This window comes from Conger conger, chromosome 10 (assembly GCF_963514075.1).
Source record: "Conger conger chromosome 10, fConCon1.1, whole genome shotgun sequence".
NCBI classification, from domain to species: Eukaryota; Metazoa; Chordata; class Actinopteri; order Anguilliformes; family Congridae; genus Conger; species Conger conger.
Genome location: NC_083769.1, coordinates 11,443,923 through 11,458,062, shown reverse-complemented (window position 1 = coordinate 11,458,062; position 14,140 = coordinate 11,443,923). Strand labels below are relative to the sequence as shown.

The window sequence follows — 14,140 nt, the reverse complement described above, 5'->3', positions numbered from 1 at the left end:
CTGTCAGTCATTGTCAGACTCGCCTTCCGGAGAAGAGTGTCAGGCCAGGACGTGGTGCACAGTGAAGAGGAAATGGCAGAACAAACTGCAGATGCCTGACCACACATTGCGGTTTTTCTAGCTTTGCTAAATATTACAAGACATATGTATCACTTATTAAAATTAGATCTGCTAGAACGTATATAATTATGTGCATCGTAGGGGCTTGAGAGCTAAATGTAATATCTGGCATTGTATTAATTCGATTCTAAATATTGTAATTTGAAAACATTGCGTTCAATTAGCTTTTGCATGAATTTCCATTGAGGGGAGAATGATGGGGGGTTTCATGTCTTGGGCAACTTCTGTTACTGGAGGGTAGACAGTGTAGCAATATTAACTACATATTGTTTCATATTTTGCTCCCACACTGTATGTGCTCCCATTTTCATTTTCAAAACAAGTTTATTTACCTTGCTATAATGAAAGATGTTATTCATCTTTTTTCTCAGATGAGTATTTTAATAGAATGTAGAAATTTAGCATACTGTCGCTGTCGTGCAAATACCTTTGATGTCATTTTTTCCATACTGGATAAACACACATTGGACTTGAAACCCAGCTCAAATGAGCCCTGTGTATAAACAATGTTGTTTTGATCAATGAAAAAAGAGTCAGGTATTTGTGCTTTAAATCAATAAAATACATGTTTCTCCATGTACAGCAAATCCATGTCTCTAGAAGTTGTATGTGTACATTCATTTTATATGAAGAATACATGGGTAATCCAATCGTATGCATAGCCTCACATTAGCATTAGAGAGTTAATCGTCAATGTTATGAGTTTGCATATTGCTGGCATAAAAACAGCTTGAAGCTTGCTGTAGTTCACTGCATACTGCTTTAAGAATTACCTCAATGTGGTTCTCGGAGTCCTCCCCCCAGGAAGTTTGAACAATGCAATTTCCAACTTAAGCTTAAACAAATAAAGTGGAAGAAACTCTAAAAAAACTGACCAGACCGTGGGCAGCTACATTTTGAAGCAACCATCAATGACGCTCATATATTTTCAAACAAATGCTGTTCTTTTTTTATTGCTTTCTTTGTTATTGGCCAAGTTTGGGCAAACATATGCCTGCCCTAAGTCAATGGGCATGATATCACTGCCCAGAAGAAACATTTAAAGTCCGACATTAAAATAGCTTGTTGAGACGAAACAGACGCCTGTAATGAAGACACAGACAGGCTACCTCTAAAATTGGAACAGAATGAAAATGAGTTTTAATAAATATCTATGCATTTTCAAACAATGTCCATTTTGATACAATGTTCATTTGATTGTCATTTTCTTGGCACAACTACTTAACTTATACAGCCACAATAGAGGACACAGCCAGGAATAGCACCCCACCAGATATCTGGTTCCATCTTTGCTTTGACCATATTATTTGTGGATAGTTATTTTTCTGACCAGAAAGGACACTGTCAAGGACCTGGCTTTGTGAACTCACAGAGTACAGACCAACTGCTGGAGTCAATAAACATACTTTCTTTTTCTTTATATTTACACTTTTTTGTTCTTCTTTCAACCACCTCCATAAATGTCCTGGAAGATCCTTCATCTGAAATGAAGAAAGATAAGAACATTAAGTTAAGCACGTCAATCAGTATGCTGTACTTCAAAATGCACTTTTAAGATTCATATTCAGCACATCGGTTTTGATATAGCAACATATGAGCATCCCTGTTAATTCCTTCCTCCACCAGCAGGTGGAACAGAAGGTATGTGTGAGCACTCCAACCCAGTGGTCTCCAACCCTGTCCTGGAGAGCTACTGGTTATGCTGGGGTTTTTTTCTCTCGTTAAAATCAGCACTCTGTTGAGACTCAGGTAACCAGGTGAGGTGACGTAACCATGTAATTAACTGCTCTAATTGCTTAATTAACATTACATTACATTATTGGCATTTGGCAGACGCTCTTATCTAGAGCGACCTACAGTTGGTTAGACTAAGCGGGAGACAATCCCCCCTGGAGCAATGCAGGGATAAGGGCCTTGCTTAAGGGCCCAATGGCTGTGCGGATCTTATTGTGGCTACACCCGGAATCGAACCGCTGACCTTGCGGGTCCCAGTTATGCACCTTAACCATTACGCTACAGGCCGTCTCTGTGCAGAGTAACAACGAAAACCAGCAGACCCCGTAGCTCTCCAGGACTAGGGTTGGAGACCACTGGTCCAACCTGGTCCTCTCATCATTCTTTGTTATGGTTTAGCTCCTCCTGCTCCTGCTCAGACTCTTGTCTGTCAAACTAGACACATTGGGACAAGAGACAAGAGCATTTGTTTGACATTACTTATTTTATAGCAAATCACCATTTATTAATATTATATTTCTGCATAGCATAAAGTCACTTGCTCATTAAAGGCGGCAATCTGGATTGTTTACAGTCCCATACCATTATATAAGACCCGTTTATAAATTCAATATTCTTACCATTTTCTTGGGTACAATAGCCGCATCCTATCTGGGCTTCAACATTTGTGGCCAACAGGTTCCTCAAATACAGTACATTACACCACTTATTTTTGATTAATTTCAAACATAAAAGATTTGTCTTTGCTGATAAACAGGTAATGCACAGCGGACATCACTGTACACAGCCATTCATCACTATATATACAGTAGGGTTTGGAGCTGGGCTTGCAATGCAGGTGTGGTTGCTCGGTACAGCACAGGAAACACACAGTTGTACAAAGAGAGTGCATGTAAAAATGGAAGCTGCTCCACTTTTGGTAGCTGGTTGACCAGTTCAGACCAGCTCCATACTCAACATGGTTTGACCAGCTCAAGCTAGGTTTTGAAACAGCTGATAGCTGGCTTGCCACCTCAGACTGGTTACTGATGACTGGTTACTGCCATAACATCTGGCACAAGAGTGGTCTGTATTTGTCTACCGTTTAACAGCCAAATAGGCGGACTCTCAGAAAGACCGGCGGAAAACTTCATTATCATGCCTCTTTTTTGTGCAGCGTTGCGTTGGAGAGGTCAGTGCGTAGCTCCGGGCCACGGCTGTCGACTCATGGAAATGTGAAGATGTCGGGCGGAGGACCATATGGAGCCGTAACGGGGTCATTTTTAGAACCCTGCCATTGAGAACATTTACATGGGAGAGGCTGCATTCCCCCTTACTCAAGAGACCAGCCTGGTCCCACAGCTGCCTCTGTCCCACCGGGACCCAAATAGATCATCAAATATGTGAGCAAAATGTTCAAATGTAGAGGCAGGCAATCCCCCCCCCTACTCCCTGGTGTCTACATTTCCTCCTCCGAGCCAGGCCCAAGTCGGCTCTTGGTTCCCTACAGAGTTCAAATGGCTTCTCTCTGCTCCCCGGCCCAAACTCACAGCTATGCAGTCGCCATACAGGATCCACCACCAGTTCCTAATGTTCCTCTGCAGTTCTCTGCAAATCTTCAGTGCTCCTTAATCTCTAAAAAATGTATGAGTTTGCGCTAGATAGAAGGCAGTCTCTCAGAGTAAGAGTAAGTAGCATTTTGCCTTGTGTAACGAGTAACATTTGCATTCTCATGATGGGAGGCATATGGAAGCCAAACACGATGCCAAACGGTGCTCTATTACAAATATCCAGTTGTAGGGAGAGTTGCATTCTTTCTTTATGTTTCCTGTGAAACAAAAAACCCAGCTGCTCTTTAAAGCTGAAATGAGAACATAAGCCCAGTGCTTGCCTGTACAAAATGGAAAACGGAACAAGTAAATAATTTCCAGATGAGCAGTCCTATCATAAGGTAAAACAGGCTTGTGACAATTTGGAATAAAACTAATAATCCCTGGCGAAAAGTATCATGATATGCAGCTAATTCTGCCATGTTTGAGAAAGATTATCCACTTCATGATTATATACTTGACTAGTCATTGTGCATTTGATCTCCTACTTCAGGTGCCACCCTCCATGTATCCCTTCAAATGCACCCAATTCAGTGGCTTCCCTACTGTAAAATCCAGCTCTGACCAGCATGAAATTATCAGCCACCAGCTGTTTCATAACCTAACTTGAGCTGGTCAAGCCACTATTTCAACAACGAGTTGATTGCAGCAATCAGAAAAAACCTCAAGGCAACAAGAAGGAGGATACTGCTCAGGTGTTGGAAGTGGAGATGAGAAAATGCCACTTGATAAATTAAAAGTAATATACAGTAAATCCTCAAATTGTGTCCGGGATTCTATTTGAAGCCGGGCCTCGGATAATAGCCGGGGGCGTGGCTGATTCGGACAAATAAAGGCTGGCCCCCAAATACAAGCCGGGGTAATATTGCCTACCAGTAGGGCTATCACTCCATGAGCACTAGAAGACATTGTTTCGATTTAACTTAATTAAATAAAAGAGCTCTTCTTAATATTTTATATTGTTGGTTGGTTTAATACTGTTGCCAATGAAAAGTCATTGTCCTACACCATGGGTCTCCAACACGTTGCTCTCAAGCTACCAGTCGCTTGCCGTCCCCTTCTAAGTAGCTTGCCAAAGGCTGAAGCAGTATACATTTAAACACAATTCCAGCCTACAAATTTAATAAGTAAATCAGGCAAAATTAACTCAATTTAGGCTACTTGGCTACGCAATAAGGTTTCCATGTATTTACAGCACAGCGCACGTTCAATGAATGAATGAAACAGAAGGGGGGAAATCCCAACACTCTTTCAACTACATAAAACTTAACAGTGAACCATCAAATACCCCCCAGATTTCAGTACCCATCAGTCCCAACATTTAGCAATAGAATCAAACAGTCCAAAAGTAAATTAAAATCCTAAACCAAAACGAAAATCTTTTGATAGCCTACCGGTATGCTGCCCCAAACGAAACGCATGTCTCACAATAAAACGCACTTTAGGAAAAAAAGATCATTAACTTGCTGTTATCTATCCATCCATCCCATCCATTATCTTAACCTGCTTATCCTGAACAGGGTTGCAGGGGGCTGGAGCCTATCCCAGCATACATTGGGCGAAAGGCAGGAATACACCCTGGACAGGTCGCCAGTCCATCGCAGGGCACACACACCATTCACTCACACACTCATACCTATGGGCAATTTACACTCTCCAATCAGCCTAACCTGCATGTCTTTGGACTATGGGAGGAAACCGGAGTACCCGGAGGAAACCCACGCAGACACGGGGAGAACATGCAAACTCCACACAGAGAGGCCCCGGCCGACGGGGATTCGAACCCAGGACCTCCTTGCTGTGAGGCGGCAGTGCTACCCACTGCACGCTGTTATCTATGCTAATTTGTTATTGTTCATGAAGGCATGTCTGGCAAGTTGTTATTTTATGGATTCTGGACATGCATGTGATTTATTATGTTTGAGAATATTTGCAATAAACTAAGTCTGTTAAGACTGACACTATGACTTACCAAACGGTGTTTCCTGATTAGCCTACACTAATTGATTTCTGAACGGTTACAGGAAGTGTTGAACAGTGTTGGCCCACTTTAAGTGTAGCCTTTTACTTTATTTCTAAGAATAAAATTCTAAAACAGAAGCCTAATAAGGAATACAGGCCTGCCTCGATTACAAGCCTGCCCCAAATAAAGGCCTAAAAAATAAAAGACCCCGGACACAATTTGAGGATTTACGGTATATATATATATATATATATATATATATATAAATAAAAGTTGGCAAAATATATAGTAGCAGTTCAATATAATAACAAATATTTGCCCCAATGTTTCTGTTGAAATATAAAAACTCAAATATTTTTGGCATACCATGTCAACACTGCACATGTAAGAGACACAAAAAAAAGTATACGTTTTCAGCTCAGTTTCTTAAAATGGCCGACACTCAGCCCATATAAAAAGCCCTCGTTGGCCATGGCACTTCCTGTACTGCTATCCTGTCTCGATCTGTAATCCTCGCTCTAGAGGACAGTCCACTCATAAAAAACAGAAATAAATAAAAAAACTGTCGGTATTAGTCGGTATTCAGATTAACCTGAAGTCTGTACAGTGCCCATTGGATGTGACTGTGTTTGAGTGCTGTTTAAATTCGCAGTACGCAGTACAGTTGTGTAGCAATACTCTACTGCACATTAGCGTATGTACTTGTCCACTGACCTGTGTGTATGTTTGAGGGTTTACTTTCTTCCCTTGACAGCCTCAGGAAGTATGACCTCTGTTAAGGAAGATAAAAATTATACATTAGGCACAGCACAAATAAAATGATGCTAATTGAAATGTATACATTTTCATCTTGCTTTGAGTATTCTTTGGAAAAACTAGAAGCAAAGCCTCAACATCACAATAATATAATACTATAATTTAAAATATAATTTATAAGAATAATATAGGAGAAATATTATGATAATGGAGGGCTCCAACCATCGAGATCTAAATTAGTTTGGTCCTGTAAAATGTAAAGACTGAAGTATACATTGTACTGAAAACTGAAGTTCACAGTTGCTTAATAATTTGCAAAAAGAGTTAAATTGGTTATAACCAATCAACACTTAAAATCTTTAATAACAAGCACCAATTACTTTTTTCCTCTTTTCTTGAATAACCAGTCACCAATGACTTATTTACTCATGTTTGAATAACCAGTCACCAATTACTTTCAGATTTAAATATCTTAGACATATTCACTCATAAATGAAATTTGCAAAACATTTATCTACTATATTATTTTAAATAAGCATTTACTAGATTTAGGAAATTATTCATTAAAACAGAAAAAAATTGTTTCACTGTGAACAATATCCATGCCCCTGAATGAACAAGTTCCTGTTTGTAACTCCTTACTAAAAAAATGTTCACAAAACTAAGCCAGATCACGTTCTGCTTCTGTCTGAATGAGTGACACTTCGCAAGCCGGAGTATTATAATTCCCCAATGAAACTCAATCACAGGGCCAGACTCGGCGTTGGTTCAGCAGGTTCAAAGGAGGACGGCTTCCGTCCTGGTCCAATGAGACGGGCCGACTGCGGTGACTCACGTCTGACCTCCAGCTTGCAGGCCACGGCGGCCTCCCCGTGGGGGTTCCGGGCCCGGCAGGTGTAGATCCCGCCATCGAAACTGCATGGCTTGCGGATTTCCAGGGAGCACACACCCTGGTTGCTGATCTGCCGGAACTTGGGATCGTCGCCTATGATCATCTGGTTCTTCAGCCACTCGATCTTGGGCTGGGGACAGGGAGGGAAGGGGGGAGTTTGGTCACGTTAGCGTCACCATGAGCAGCATGTTGCGTGGAGCAGAATAAGCCTAGTGGCTAGCGTGCATGACTGGGACCTGGAAGGTTGGTGGTTCACAAGCCCCAATGCAGCCAATGATAAGATCCGTGCAGCTGTTGAGCCCTTGAACAAGGCCCTTGACCTCACATTTCTCCATAGGGGATTGTCCCCTGTGTCAAATCAACTGTAAGTCGCTTTTGATAACATTGTTGGCTAAACAATTATAATGTAATGTAATATTATTATATACTCCTTTTACACTCACTGAGCACTTTATTAGGTATTTATTCAACCTATTTCTTTAGACTTATTATTGGTCGTCTGCTGCTGTGGCCTATCCACAGGGTTGATGTGTTGTGTGTTCAGAGATGCTCTTCTGCATACCACTGTTGTAATGTGTGGTCATTTGTGTTACTGTCACCTTCCTGTCAGCTTTGAGCTTTGAGATGAGCAGTTTCTGCGATACTCAAACAACCCTGTCTGGCACCAACAACCATTCTACAGTCAAAGTCACATTTCTTCTCCATTCCGACATTTGGTCTGAACAACATCTGAACCTCTTGACCACGTCTGCATGCTTTTATGCATTTAGTTGCTGCCATATGATTGGCTGATTAAATATTTGCATTAACAAGCTGGTGTACAGGTCTACCAAATAAATTGCTCACTAGGTGTATATTAAGGGCACTTGTGCTACACAGCATGCATGTTTACCTCAAAACACTGTGCCACATTGCCGCAATTATTCATTACTCTTCAAAGTGAGGAGTTTGGGTATCAGCTCTAGCTGCATGGGTTACACAGAATAATTTCCTTTTAGACCATCATCTAATACTGAAGCCCCCCTGTCACACAGAGGGAGACTGGGAGTTAATTGCAGGGACTACAGTATATTATAGATGTTATTTACTATACTGTGTTTTGGCATTTGACTTCATGACTGCACTTCATGACGAGTCACTATTTAAATGAATATTGTTCAATAATAGCTAGGTTGTATCATATGTCAGTCAACGTTATCTCCCCAGGTTAACATAATAAGGCCATTTCCCATAACAGACAGGGCCATGGTCTCCTTGTTGGGGGGGGGGGGGGGGGGGGGGCTCATGTCCCGTCATGAGTGCCAGAGTTGGTAACATCCGGAAGAAGGACCTTAGTACACCTCGAATCCATCCCTTTTCAAGTTCCCGACCCACAGTGGAAAAAAGACCCTTGACCCAGTGGGAGTGCATTTTAGCACTCATCCCAAACTTTCACTCTGAAACCCGGCACTGGGTCCACACAGGCCATGGGCACTGACAAGCGTATGCTGCAACTCGACTCCACACTGCACATCTCTCTACTCCTGGAGATGTTGCTAAATGGCGCACTGACAGATTAACTGCCCAACCCCCTGCGCAGAATCTGTGCCGGCAAAGCCTTGCCAAGGCAACCCACGTTCTGTCCTTTGCCCGGAACACTACATCCAAACATACCGCAACGCGAGCCACCAGTGGGTCGATGACTTATCGCAAACCGGTCCTCATTTTAGCCAAGGATTTCGCCCCCAATGTCCAACACACTAGGCAGTCTCTCAATGTGTCCGTATTTTTAAATTTCGGCCTTTGCGGTCATCATTGGTTTTCCACCAACAGGAGTAACTTAGTGGCGGGGCGGAGGCCCGGTCTTGCCTGGAGGCCAGCGGTGCAAACTTTGTGGATAGGGGAGTGGTTATCCTTGTGTGACACGCTACGAGGAGAACATTCTCAACCGCTTGAATATAGGATGATACATTTTAAACGCTTACTTCTCCAAAACTACAGAATGGACACAAACTAATACTTTCATTGTGTTTCTTCAATGCCCTCTTGTGCAAATTGCACATGAAAAGCGACAAAGTGTGACCAATCACCATGTTACTCCTTTAAAACAGAGGAGGGCGGGGGAGAGAGCTGATAAGCGGGCAGCTGCTGCTCAAAATGGCTGCCAAAGAGACCCAGGTGGAGGCTCTGGAGACGGAGATGGCACCGGCCGCATTCCCGGTTATCAGCACCCTGTTCCCAGGGATACGTTTTATCAGCCCTGTCCCTGCCTGGGCTGCACTCTGTCACACAGTGTCACAGGGGAGTCACAAGGCCTGATAGGGTTTCCAAAAGTAGACGGTGTCTGGCAGGGCACTGGGACTTTTCTCTTGGCAAGGGCAAAATATTCCTCAGAGGTCCCCTACTACAGTGTTTCTCAGCCACTTGCCAGAAAGTTTGTGCTTGTAACCAGGAACAAACACACCAAGGACATGTTTGGTAGTTCGTTTGGTTCAGTCATTAAAGGTACAGCACGTAAGATTTTACGTGTGTTTTTTAATTTTTTTTTAATTTTTTTTTTAAAGTGTTAAATCATTGTTAGAAGACCATTGTAAATCCCTTCCTATCATTGAAAAGGGCTCACTGACATGTTGACTCACCCTCTGCCTGTGTTTATAGTCCTTAAATTCGGGCTTCAAAATATACAATTGACGGACCGACGCACAGTTCCAAAACATTGTATAGCTGTACAATAATTCAAAGTCATTGGTTGAAACATAAGCATGTTCACAGAGAAGGGGTGGGATAAACAGTATTGTGGTTTGAGGATGTTTGTTGCTGCAATTCCTCTCTTGGCTGCTTGAAGTCCAAAATGATCCATTTAAATTGGTTGTGTGAGTTTCTGGTTACAACAAAATCCTTCTGGCAAGTGGATTTTGAGGACTGAGAAACATTGCCCTATCGGACCACTGGGGAAACTAATAGTGGCATAAAAAATTCAGACAGAACCAACATCAGCTATACACTGATTTGACCATCGCACAATCCAGAATTATTATAAACAGCAAAAATCTGATGAGCTACAATTGAGAAGTTTAGCAATCAAGCATCAAGCATGATTGATTTGTATTGGCCATGACCCTAGGGTGGCATGGTAAAGTATGAACCTGTATTTTGAGGGTTAATTTCTATGGTGCATTCCCATAAATGCTCACTTTGCTTCTCCTAAGTGCAAGAAAAAGATCCGCCGGTCCACATTGACATTATTGACATCAAACAAATGATATTATTTTTAACCAATATGCCAACCAAGCTCATATCCACAGATATGTCTCGTGGTTAGGAAGTGAAAGCTTTCTCTGAGTACAACTGGTTTCAGAGTATGCTGTATTTTTCCACTGTATTGTCAAAGAGAAGAAATCCCATTTTTATACTCATTGCTGCACTCATGCCCACTCATGCACGCTCATGCGCGCTCATTGTTGCACCCATGCACAATCATTGTTGCACTCATGCACACTCATGCACACCCATGCACAATCATTGTTGCACTCATGCACACTCATGCACACCCATGCACAATCATTGTTGCACTCATGCACACTCATGCACACCCATGCACAATCATTGTTGCACTCATGCACACCCATGCACAATCATTGTTGCACTCATGCGCACTCATTGCTGCACTCATGCCCACTCATGCAGGCTCACGCACACTCATGCACGCTCATGCACGCTCACGCACGCTCACGCACGCTCACGCACGCTCATGCACGCTCATTGTTGCACCCATGCCCAATCATTGTTGCACCCATGCACAATCATTGCATACAGTACTGCATACTACATGCACCAGAAACTAGATATGCGGTAATTAATCCAGGGCATCGGTGGTCAGTCGCACTCATTTTTAAAGTGACTGCTCAGAATTCTAAATTTATCAATGAGATGGTTTTAAAATGTCATATCCACCTACTGCCTTCCAAATTTGACAAGGTTTGCAAAGACAAGGTTTGCAAAGACTGATCACGATTCAGAATGTGGAGAGGGGTACATGAAATATTACCAACAACATTATTTAATAGTCTCTGCAAGACTGATATCATCACAAAGTCTTTGATTAAGCGGAAGCTACACTGCATATTCAAAGCAGTACAGTGGTTTCAAGTGCTTTAACTGAAGACAAAAACAATTATACATTCTTATGAAGATACATTCATTTTGTGATATAATCGCGACTGAAATTAGTTTATTGCATTAAACCACCACAGCTAGCAACACTGCTTATGAAGTGCCCACTGATGCTTATGGAAAGGATCAAACATTGTTTGGTAGGAGAGTTTGCACGCTCCCCTCGTTTAGCTGTTCCGACTCTATAGCCGATCTCTAGGAGGCTCCTGGCTTGTTTTGCAGAAAGATTGCATGAGCCTACTGTACTGTAGCAGGGCACACCGGTAGGCCAGAGGGGTTGGGGAACCACTGACACAGTTTCCTGTGCTGATGGCTTAACCTAAGTGGACCCACACATGGGGTGCACAGCAGTCTCCTGTTGCGGCTCATGGTTGTGGCCCCTACACTCAGGGGTGTTTGACCGTATGCAGCCTCTAGGGGGCGCCTGCCTGCTTTCGTGAGAGATGTTAAAAAAGAAGTCTACAGTAGCAGCTGCATTGTCACACCCACTGGGCAGCTGTGGGCCTCATTTAGAGCTCTAGCTTGGCAGGGCGACTGTACGAGTCCCTGCTTGTTTATTGCCTGTGGCAGCAAGGGCACCTTGGTCAACTAAGAGCAATATTCCCATCGTTACAGGAACTGTGGCCTGCTGACCTGGAATGTGCAGGCTGTGTTTTTTTCAAATGAGGTTCCCACACAACGACTATAATTCATAATTAATTCATGATAAAGCCTATAGCTCAAGCATCACAAGAATTACATTTTCACATTTTTCACCAGTGATATCAAACCTGTGAAAAACTACATTCACAGCAACAAATTAAGATTTAATTCTGCTTCCGTAGATTTCTCTCCAAGAAAAATATAATTAAGAAAATAAATAAAGTCTGTCCCTGGTGAAAAATCCAGCTATGACCAGCTTTAAACTACCAGCTACCAGCTGTTTCATAACATAACTTCAGCTGGTCAAACCATGTTGAGTATGGAGCTGGTCTGAACTGGTCAATCAGCTACCAGCTGTTTCAAAACCTAGCTTGAGCTGGTCAAACAATGTTGAGTATGGAGCTGGTCTGAACTTTCAGGATAAAACAAATCTATCAAAGTCTATCGGATCTCATCTTAATAAATACAGGCCGGGTATCAGAGGATATGCTTTTCTTTTGTCCTTTTGTCATACTCGGTAACTACAGAAAATACGAATTGGATGTGCCATGATGGGAATGTGGGTTGAGGGGAAGTGTGCAGTGAAGGCGTTACCTTGGGGGTCCCGCGCACAGCACACAGCAGCCTGGTGGTGTAGCCCACAGTCGCCGCGTGATCGTTCAGGGGAGCCGTGAACTTGGGAGCCTCGCTGAAGTCAAAGGCTGGGTACTCCGGGGGGGTGTACTCGATACCTAGGAGAGAGAGACGTTTTCCCGCTCAAACTGCTAAATTCTCTCCATACTGCACAGGGCCTAGAGCAGGGATGGTCAACTCCAGTGCTGGAGGGTCGGTGTGTTGTGCAGAATTGTGCAGCCACCAGTTACCCCGGCTCAATCAGCTATATGCAGCATGACCGATTCACTCATAAACTAGGCCACAATAAAATGCTACAGGACAAGAATATTTATATATTTATATTTATCTGCTGCTGTTTATGTCATGGAATGTGGCTATGAATGTCAGATCATGTAAACGATTGGGCTAATTCAACAATTAAGAGCAGAATTTGGTCTGAAATCCAGAAACAGATACGGTCCTCCTTGCCATCCCTGGCCTAGAGAGTAGAACCTTTTGGAAGAGGACAAATCTTAATGCCACCGGACTTGACGCCCAGTGTAATTTTGGGACTTGAAAGTGTGGGCTGCTCGGTCCTCAGTGCTTAGCAAGGGCTCTCCTTTGAGTGCCTCGGGACCTGAGCCCAGCCCTGTGGGCACACAATCATGGCCCCCTAATCACTGCCATAAATTAAGCCTTAAGTAACGCATACCATCCTCATCCTAATGCTGTTATAATTCTGAAGCAACATGATAGCTTTGCAACAACGGCAAAAGGAGGTTGTGGAAACCTTACCCAGGGCCTAGTGCATTGTCCCAGGGTTTTTTTTGTGTGCAAATCCTATGAATCCCTCACTGGTACATCCAACCTGCCTGGTCAAACTTTGAATTTAACTCCTACTGAGCGCTAAAGGAAATGTCAGACGTGCTGAAGTCCACCGGCTACGGAGAGCGAGGCGACCCTCACCTATCTTGTCGATGGTGACCTGCCCCTTTGCGACGGTCGCCTCCTTGCCCGTGCCGCACTTGTTCTCAGCGAAGACACGGAAGCCGTATGAGTTCCCCATGACGAGGTCAGAGATGGTGCCACTCAACCTGTGGTAGTGCTCCAGGACCGTGAACCACTCCTGTCAACGAGAAATGGGAAGTTAAGACTTTGCAAGGGGCGGCCTGTAGTGTAGTGCTTAAGGTACTGGGGCCCACAAGGTCGGTGATTCGATCCCCGGTGTAGCCACAAGATCCACACAGCCGTTGGGCCCTTGAGCAAGTAAGTCGCTTTGGCTAAAAGCATAAGCCAAATGACAAATAATGTAATGTAATGTAATGCAAGGCAAAGGAGTGCATGAGTAATTGACATCAGGGCATGTAACCAAATAATTACTTATTAAGACCTTGGGAATAAAACCAGACCATAGATGGTTTCCGTGAGGTAAAAACATTAATTCACCCGATAAGTCCATCCAAGCAATATACTTTGTTTCTCTGGCGTCTGTGCTGGGTCATATAGACTGTCCACAGTATTTCATTGAGTGTTTGGTCATTTCACATTTCATAAACTTGCTATGAAATTAAAACATTTAAAACATTTCATGAAAGTTACTGGAATAACATCATGACATATCTTTCAAGGCATTTATTTCAAGAAAGAGTGTACAATGCAATTAGAAAGCAAAGTGATCTGTTGACATCTTTCAAACTG

At 43.0% G+C, this 14,140-nt stretch overlaps 1 protein-coding gene across 40 annotated transcripts in view; it reads right to left on the bottom strand.

Moving 5' to 3' along the window:
* Positions 1 to 1,232: 1,232 nt before the first annotated feature.
* The window catches only part of LOC133138367 (myosin-binding protein H-like), a 37,529-nt gene continuing 24,621 nt past the window's right edge, over positions 1,233 to 14,140 (bottom strand). For all 40 annotated transcript variants that reach the window (XM_061257026.1, XM_061257028.1, XM_061257027.1 and 37 more), the window contains 5 exons: positions 13,409 to 13,568; positions 12,443 to 12,579; positions 6,998 to 7,184; positions 6,121 to 6,178; positions 1,233 to 1,601 (listed from right to left, as the gene is read on the bottom strand). In XM_061257026.1, the coding sequence (XP_061113010.1) occupies positions 6,141 to 6,178; positions 6,998 to 7,184; positions 12,443 to 12,579; positions 13,409 to 13,568 (522 nt within the window). In that variant the 3' untranslated portion in view covers positions 1,233 to 1,601; positions 6,121 to 6,140. The remainder of the gene's footprint in view (positions 1,602 to 6,120; positions 6,179 to 6,997; positions 7,185 to 12,442; positions 12,580 to 13,408; positions 13,569 to 14,140) is intronic.